At 46.0% G+C, this 8,628-nt stretch overlaps 1 protein-coding gene across 1 annotated transcript; it reads right to left on the reverse strand.

Moving 5' to 3' along the window:
- Window positions 1-338: 338 nt before the first annotated feature.
- Window positions 339-8,014, reverse strand: VGLL1 (vestigial like family member 1; the record flags this gene model as incomplete). Its single annotated transcript, XM_080624696.1, has 6 exons — window positions 7,973-8,014; window positions 5,705-5,761; window positions 4,375-4,604; window positions 3,386-3,808; window positions 1,056-1,115; window positions 339-379 (listed from the first exon to the last, which is right to left on the reverse strand). Exons 3-6 carry the CDS (start codon window positions 4,583-4,585, stop codon window positions 339-341), a joined length of 735 nt encoding a protein of 244 aa, XP_080480822.1. The 5' UTR covers window positions 4,586-4,604; window positions 5,705-5,761; window positions 7,973-8,014.
- Window positions 8,015-8,628: the final 614 nt, after the last annotated feature.

The raw sequence follows: 8,628 nt of genomic DNA on the forward strand, positions 1-8,628 counted from the left end.
AACTGCATTGATAAGAATCATGATTCTTATCAAGAGATGGTAAATGAATACACGGATTCAAAAGTGCTAAGAGTCTTTTCAAGAGAGCTACATGAAAAGCCTTCAGTAGACAGTATTCCTTCACAACAAACAGTCAGGTTTAATCCCACAGCTATTAGAAATTATTTACTGTATAGAAAAGGATGATTCTTCACTCCCCAAATAGTAAATAGCATGTGTATCCTTCCAACAGAGAGAGCACGGAATAGCTGCAGTTCACTTCTTGATTCACAGTTGCAAATAGTAAGAGTTCACAGCAAGAACTTCCTTGTTCAGAATAAAGGAGAACCATCCAGCGGCTAAAAGTACAAATCTCTTCTTCTGTCATGGATCTGAATGCCTGAAAGACACAGCAGGATCAGGGTGGTCAAACACAGGCCATGCAATCTCTGCAAAGGTGGTGCCTTTGGGTCTGATGCAAGATGGCCCTTAGGAGAACAACCAGAATGAGCCCTCCAAAGTACTCCCGGAATACTGCACAGCAAAGAACCAACACCAAGGTATAACACAGCGTTCAGTTTAACCAGGACACACAGCCTGAACAGAGAAATACATGGAAGTCTGAACACTTTGGAAGTCATTTCTTTGACCAGCTCTCCCAGCAGAGTGGTGGGTTTGCAGGTGAAAGCTGCAGTAATGTGAGCACACAGGACCAACAGGGACCTCAGCCTGAAACTGGGTGCTTGAGATACACTCCAAGGAGTGTCCTGTCTTTCTGGGATCTGAAACTGGGACAGGCAGTGTAAAACAGGCATTGTGAAGAGGAACATTGATGGCAGAGCCACAAGAACTACAGCAGGTGGGGTTAGAAATCATGTATCTTATTTAACAGAATGCTTTTCCTCTTCACTGTTAACATAGTTATGGGAGGTGGTTTGTCTATGCGGGCAGAAACAAGGTTTGGAAATAGAGCCTGGAAGCAAGCAAGGAAGCGTCTTTAATTCATTATGCATAAGTAAGGTATCCTTCATAGGCAAGCATCGATTTGTTCCAGTGCTGCTGGCTCCAGTACTCACCTGCGGTGGCATGGCTTCCACTGGGATTCTCTGAGCCTTGGTAAGAGCTTGCTTTCCTCTCTTAAAAGACAGAAAACACTGGAGATGAGCAGAGATTCAGCACAGAGCTAGCAGCAGACAGCAGCTCCTAATGCAACCTTTTGCTTTTGCAGCCCAGCTTATGCGCAGGTGCTGGGGAACTCTGTGCTGCCTGGCACAGCAATCTACACTCCCATAAATATAAATATCAGCTGTTCTTATACATGACACAGTGCAAGGAGAACTGTATTGAACAGAGAGAGCCAAGAAACTGGGACTCCCACAGCCTGACAAATGCACAGATCCCAGGGGCTTGCCAAAGCCTCCCTGTGAACACGGGCCAGCTGTTTCCTATCTGTTCCTTTGGGGATGCTGGATAAGCACATGTGTGCTGTTACACACGGAGTCCTGTGAGGCTCCTTCGCTGGTCAGAAAGGCCCTGGAAGCATCCTGAAGGAAAAGGCTTTAACTCATGAGTGTGAGGCATCCCTGCCCATGGTAGAGGGGTGGAACTGGATGATCTTATGGTCCTTTCCAACCCAAATCATTCCATGATTCTATGATGGCTGGGGGACATCAAGCTGTTTAATTTCCTTTTCCATGCATAGAGTCCCCTGTTAGCATTGCTTCCCTTTTTGATCCCAACACTGGCTTCATTAAATACATCCTTCTTCGGAGGGGTTTGTTCCTTGGGCTCCTAAGCCTTAATAGGCTCACATTGCCCCTTGGGGGAAGAGGGCACCTAACCCTGTTCTTAAATTAAACCCTAGACATCCAAACAGTCTCTTTAAAGTAAGTGGACTGTCATTTACCAGCTGCAAAAAGCCTATGCAACACATACGTCCAGCCTCAGCTGAACCTATCTACCATGAGCAGCAAATATGTATTCTACACAGGCATCAGACCCCCCAGATGAATGGGTTAGCAAAACGCCTATAGCTGGGGTCTTTGTAACACCAGAGCTTTGGTGTAGCCTCAGAAGAGAACCTGTGGCTAAGCCTGCCTGCAGACAAAACCAACAGCTTTTAGCCCATGTTCTGCCAAATTCCTCCTGATGCAGATTAGAAACAGGGCAACCAGCAGGTATTTCACGGCTGCTTGTTATTCAAACACTAAGACTTGGGATTGCTCCCTCACACGCTTGCTCCTCTCCATCTGGAAGCACCAGGTAGGACACGCTGTGTTTTTCCAGCAGACTCCCTAAACAGTTTCACAACCCTTTTTCTTGGAAGCCTGTGCCAAGCTATGTCCATGGGTAACGCCCAGGAACAGCAATGCAGGCCTCCCCTAACAGCGCTCCAGGAAGCTTGATCCTAAAGGGCTTCTCAAAGGCAGAAATTACTCACAGCGGAGCAATTTTATCCATCAGAGCAGCCTGTAGGGATGTAAGATCCCAGGAAATGGACTTCAGGGACCTGCCATCTTTCTTCTGTGTGCTGGTAGTACCTGGGATTGGGATTCTTGCTCATTGCTGGTAATAAATAAGGAACAATCATCACTTCTGTGTGAATTGTGTTAGCTCTGGGAGATCGATTGCAACGGGCAAGCAGTGCCTTTGCAGCAGGGCAGCAGTGCTGCATGGAAGGCAGCAATTAGCTGGGAAACATGGCAAGGCCAACCAGGAAGCCCCTTTATCCCAGTCATAGAATCCCAGCCTGGTTTGTGTTGAAGGGACCTCAAACCTCCTCCATTTCCAGCCCCTGCCACGGGCAGGGACACCTTCCACTGGAGCAGCTTGCTCCAAGCCCCTGTGTCCAACCTGGCCTTGAACACTGCCAGGGATGGGGCAGCCACAGCTTCTCTGGGCACCCTGTGCCAGCGCCTCAGCACCCTCACAGGGAAGAGCTTCCTCCTTATATCCAACCTGAACTTCCCCTGTTTCAGTTTGAACCCACCAGCCCTTGTCCTGTCGCTACAGTCTCTGATGAAGAGCCCCTTTCCAGCATTCAAAATCCTCCCAGCTACAACATCCTACACAGTAAAGTAGGCTGCTCTGGGCTCTTACCTGGCCACCTCCCTGATCCTCATAGCACTGTGAATAAAGTTTATATTCACTTAAAGTAGCTCCCTAATGTAAGCCAAGAGGGAGGATATTGTGCAAGTGGGCAATGCGTAGTTTCTGACGAAGCCACACTATGGAGCTCATCCATCCCAAGTACCACAGGACATATCTTGGCCTATCTACTGCAAAACATTACTATGAGCTGGGCTGAAGGTGACTCCAGTTTGAGAACCTGAGAAACAACAGCCTGTATTATTTTGTCTCCTTCCATAAGATGCCATCAAAGAACACAGCGATAGTATTTCCTTACCTCCCCCAGGAGCTGAACTTTGGCTTATATTTTGTAACCTAGCAGGTCCAGTCATACAAGCAGAACTTGAGTGTTGCTTCATGGGACATTCCTGCATGGATGTTAGGCACTTTTCCTGTTGCAGAAGACCAAGAAGAGAACCGTATTTCCTGTCAGAGATGGGTTCATCTCCCACATGCAGGTCAGGCAAGGCGTGATGGTGATGATATACTGAACTGGGGAGACTGGGAGTCCCAATCGAAGGGAAAGGCCATAAGTCTGCAGGTTGGGTTGGATGACTCCGCAGGGCTGGTGGCTGGTACTGGCCTGCCAGACCAGCAGCAGCACAATTCAGACCCGAATTTGACACACTTGGTGCAGAAGATGATGGATACGCTTTGGAGCAATGTGAAGAGAAATTCCATTGATGGAGCGCCGTGCTATCTACTTAGAAGAGAAAGAAAGCATCTGGAGTCTCAGCAATTCTTACTGTTCTCCCAAGGCAAATTCCAATGGCCTTCTAAAGGAACACTACCAAACTGCACATTCATTTCACATAAATATATATTCTCCATAGTGCTGCTTGTCTTCAAAATCAACAACAAACTCATGCTAAAAGCAGACTAAACCACCATCAGTACTTTCAAATAACTATTAGATGTGTTTTCTTACATGCCACAGGCATAGGCAGCTTTTTAACTATTGCAAGATTAAATAAATAGATTATGACAACAAATAAAGTCATAAACACTTAGTGCATCTGACAGCTATGGAGATACTTGGCTGGAAAATGAGGACCCAGTCCTGCCAACAGCCCCACAGACAGCCTGGGAAGCACCCCAGCAAGCACAGGGATTTACTCAGGAAGTCCCAGCTATATAATCCAGGGCTTTGCAAGCTTTTCCTGCTTTCTGTTTGCACATGGTCCCAGAGGCAAGCACACTATGTCTTAAACTCTTAGTGAAAGCCGATCCCCCTAACACCACACTCAGGCATAGAAAGCAGCTCACCATTCTTCAGGACAACAGTCTCATCCCTGTGCTTTGTGCTCAGGTCTTGGGGGTTCTTGGCATTGCTTAGAGCTCTGGAAAAGTGTTCATCCACCACGCTGTTAATATCCCCTTGGAAATAGGTAAAGACAACGCTCTGAGCGCCCCATTCTGTTTTCACAGGTTCTTTGCTTTTACACGGCTTTGGAGAGAGCTTCCTTGTCTCTTCCATTTTCAATAACCACCAGCCCCTGCCAAAGAAAACCAGAGCAGTCAAAGACATCCTGTTCAGCTTGAAGTGCACAGTCAGCGGTGAGCCCATCTTCCTCTTGAAACTGGTAGGGCCAGACCAACTGTTACTAGCAAGATGAGATTCTTTATCTGGGTTTCTGCTTATCCCACACACCTTTTCTTCACTGCTTTCCTCATTATACACTTCTCATATGGAATACTTGCAGTATAAAACAAAAGGAGAAACCTTTGAATAAATATGTAATAAATTTTATAGAATTGTGATGAGAGTGCATTTTTCCCAATCGAAATGAGTCCAGTGAGTTTTTAACTTGTTCAATACAGGATCTTTTGGTGGAGAGCTCTAAGTTTGATATAACTGTACAATATGCAACCTTAGTAAAGGATACTGCATCTTGAAAGCAGGGAATGGCTCAGAGATGCGAAGAGCCTGATGGAACTCACCCTTGTCTGAGTTACCTGTCAGTGCCACAGCATTGGCTCTATTGAGGAATGAAATGCTGTCATTTGTCACCCTGCCTTTACAGCCCTGTGCTTAGGACCTAGCACTGTGCAAATATGCCCTGAGGATGGAACTGTGCTGAAAGAACTGAAGCACTTAGACAAATAATTCAGAGGTTACATTAGTCCTGGATGTTCAGGGTGAACCTACAGAATCATAGAATGGTTTGGGTTGGAAAGGACCTTAAGATCATCCAGCTCCAACCCCTGCCACGGGCAGGGACACCTCACACTAGAGCAGCTTGCTCCAAGCCCCTGTGTCCAACCTGGCCTTGAACACTGCCAGGGATGGGGCAGCCACAGCTTCTCTGGGCACCCTGTGCCCACTTCTGCCTTATATCCAACCTGAACTTCCCCTGTTTCAGTTTGAACCCATCACCCCTTGTCCTATCACTACAGTCCCTGATGAAAAGTTCCACTCCAGGAGAATTCCTTCCTCTGGGATGCCTCTCTGGGAAGATTGCTTTGTCCAATTCTGGTCTCTGCATTGTTCAAAAAACATATTGACAGAGTGAACTGAAACATTAAATACTCATTAGAGCTTCAAATAGTAATCTCTAATGAGCATTTTATTTAGACAAGGTAAAGTTCAAAGTACCTTGAGCACTATCAGCACAGACTTCCACAGCGAGATGTCTGACAGTAGTTGCTTCACCTATTAGAAGAAGGCAGAAATTATGATTGGAAAATCAAATTATAGCAAATTCAAGTAAAAAACCCCAAACAAACCAAACAAAACCTCTTGTTTGTTTGAAACAACTTACTGAGGAACACGGAGGATCTGTCAGTTGCTTAAAACTTGGGTAGCAAAGCTGCCAAACCACACACCGAGACTGCTAAACCATACCCTGTAGCTCAACCAGGACTCATGGATTTAAGGCAAGAATGACTCTAAAATAGTTTGCAGGAAGCCAGCCAAAGACTCCAAGACTCCTTTTTGTCCTCCTTATGAAATCTCTGCTGCCAGATAGGGTGAGAGCAGGATAAGGAACATCACTGCCTGCCCTGGACAAGCATGGTTTGTATGCATCCGTGCGGTTTCTGGCCGCGGGGGAGTGAGTTCTACAGCCAGAGCTCAGGCATTCTGCTGTAATCAAGATCATATGTAGCAGTGCTCCCTGTAGAATGCAGGGAGGAGTGCCTGCTTGTTCTATGCTGTTTTCCAGTCTTGCTGTCAGCTCATCACACCGCACAGCATAACTGCTTTACCTTGGTAGCGAGGAGGCTGTTATGCTTCAGAGAACTGGGAAACCTTTGGTCAATAGCCAGTTGTATCATACGAAACCTGATGAGTCATTAGAGTTGTGTTTCCATCCAACTGACCCTGCAATGTGCAGCATTGCTTAACCTATTCTCATACCTTTATCTGATTTCTTTTCTAATCATAACCCCCCCCCCCAATCCCAAGCTTCCTAATAAACTCGTGCTCATCCCTGCCTCAAAGGGTACTCCAAAGTATTGCAAAGGCTGCCTCCAAATGGTCTCTTAGTATTTCTTACGCATGAAAAGATTGTTCAGGCTGCAAAGCCAAGTATTCAGACATTAAGAAATACGAGGATTGAGATTATCCAGCATAATCTATGCCCCTTTTTATGCTTAAGCCTTCATCTACAAACCTCTTGCTCATGTTTATCACTTGCTTCCAGGTCTAGTTTTGCTTGTTACCTCTCCCCCCTTCACGGACCCTTCCCCAACTAGCACTAATCCCCTGTTATTAACCACCAATTTCTGAGGAACTCAATAGTTCCTCAGTCCTCATTTTAGGATTTCTATTGCTTTACCCTTCTTGCATCCTTTCTCAGCTCCAGCCTCCGGTTCGCTTAGACACAGCGGTGGGGATGGGACGCACACAGGTTTGTCACCAGTTAGAAATGCAAAGGAATGCTCTAACAGGTGTCTGATTCAGAAGACAATCTTTCAGAGCTTTAAAACTGATAAAGCTTTACCAATCAGAGAGAACTTCAACCAGGAACCCTTCCTCCTTCAGGCACCATTCCAAGGCCCATGAGGGGAGCAGGAACTAGCACAACCCAGCCAAACACAACTGGAAGAATGTCAAGCACAGGAAGAGACACTCTTCTCCAGTCTTGTTTTAGAAAGCAACTCACTGTTTAGGTTAAGAAACTCTCTGGTTGCTCAGCTGGAGGCCAGCACTTGCCACTGTAAATTCTAACCCAAGCAGTAAAAGCTTGGCAAAGTCAGCAGTGACCACACAGCCTAAGAAACAGTACATGAGGCCATCTCAACAGCAAGGAGCAAACCAGCTCTTCCTATGCTGCTCCACTGCTCTACAGCAATATAAACTTTAGGAAGCATTAGCTGTGGCCCAGAGGTCTATTTTCCCTGTTCCTCACTCAGTGCAAGGCAGCTATTTGGTCTTTGTACCACTTTATTAACATGCTTAACTTGCTTGTGGCGTTAACTGTAAGCTGCTGCAGTGCTGTTTATTGATGTGTAGCAGCTGTTCCATGTGTGTGAATTGTGAGTTCCTCACCCTTGCTAGCAATAGCAACTTCCCATCACTGTGGTATCAGACAGGGAACTCAGCTCCCTATTACACGCAGCCCAAAACAGCTTCAAAACTGAATTACAGAACTACAGACTGGTTTGTGTTGAAAGAACCTTAAAGTTCCTCCAGCTCCAACCCCTGCCACAGGCAGGGACCCCTTCCACTGGAGCAGCTTGCTCCAAGCCCCTGTGTCCAACCTGGCCTTGAACACTGCCAGGGATGGACATAAATAAAATACAGAAACGTTCCACTTCCCAAGTATTGAGCAATCATTTAACAAACAGACATTCGCTTTCCTCAAGTATCATTTGAGAAAATCAGTGAACACAAGCTGAAATGACCACTGAATTCTCCTACCTTAACTCACTGTCAGCAGCGGCGTCACACCAGTGGGGTTTTCCAGATGTGGGATGCTCATGCTGTGCCCAGCAGTTTGGGATTCTTCCCGCGGCAGGCTAAGTGCACTCTGCAGCGACTGCAAGAGGAGACAAGCAACGTTCATGAACTCCTTACATGCTTTCTAGCCTCTAGCTGCGAGTGAACTAGGCGTTTCCTTCAGCCCATCTGCTAAGAATGCATGAAATGCACTCCAACGAGTCAACCGGGTTAGGAGGTTTCAGGAATGAGGAAAACAGGACTGTAAGCAGGGGTTGTTTTTTATGACAATGTGTACACAATAAAGAAGACAGTGTCTGGACTTCAGAAGAGTTTACACTAAGATGATAAGTTATGGCAGAGAACCAAACTTGGCCAGGATCATAAAAGACTTGCCTGTGCCAGGTTACAGTATATTAACAACAAATGTCCACAAGAAGGAAAAGATCACCTCGCCTCCATCCCTGGATAATCAATCCTCATTCTCTTCTTTGCTGGATCTGCTTAAATGACTTAAGAAATCTTCAGAAAATAAAAACATCCTTCTCGTTCTGCAAGGGCTGTAGCAAGAAAGAGAGAGTTTGGGGATTTTCTGCAGTCAGTTTAACAAAGTAACCCAATTGCAACCATTCATAAAA

Source organism: Psittacula echo (genome assembly GCF_963264785.1).
Source record: "Psittacula echo genome assembly, chromosome: 8".
Classification (NCBI taxonomy): domain Eukaryota; kingdom Metazoa; phylum Chordata; class Aves; order Psittaciformes; family Psittacidae; genus Psittacula; species Psittacula echo.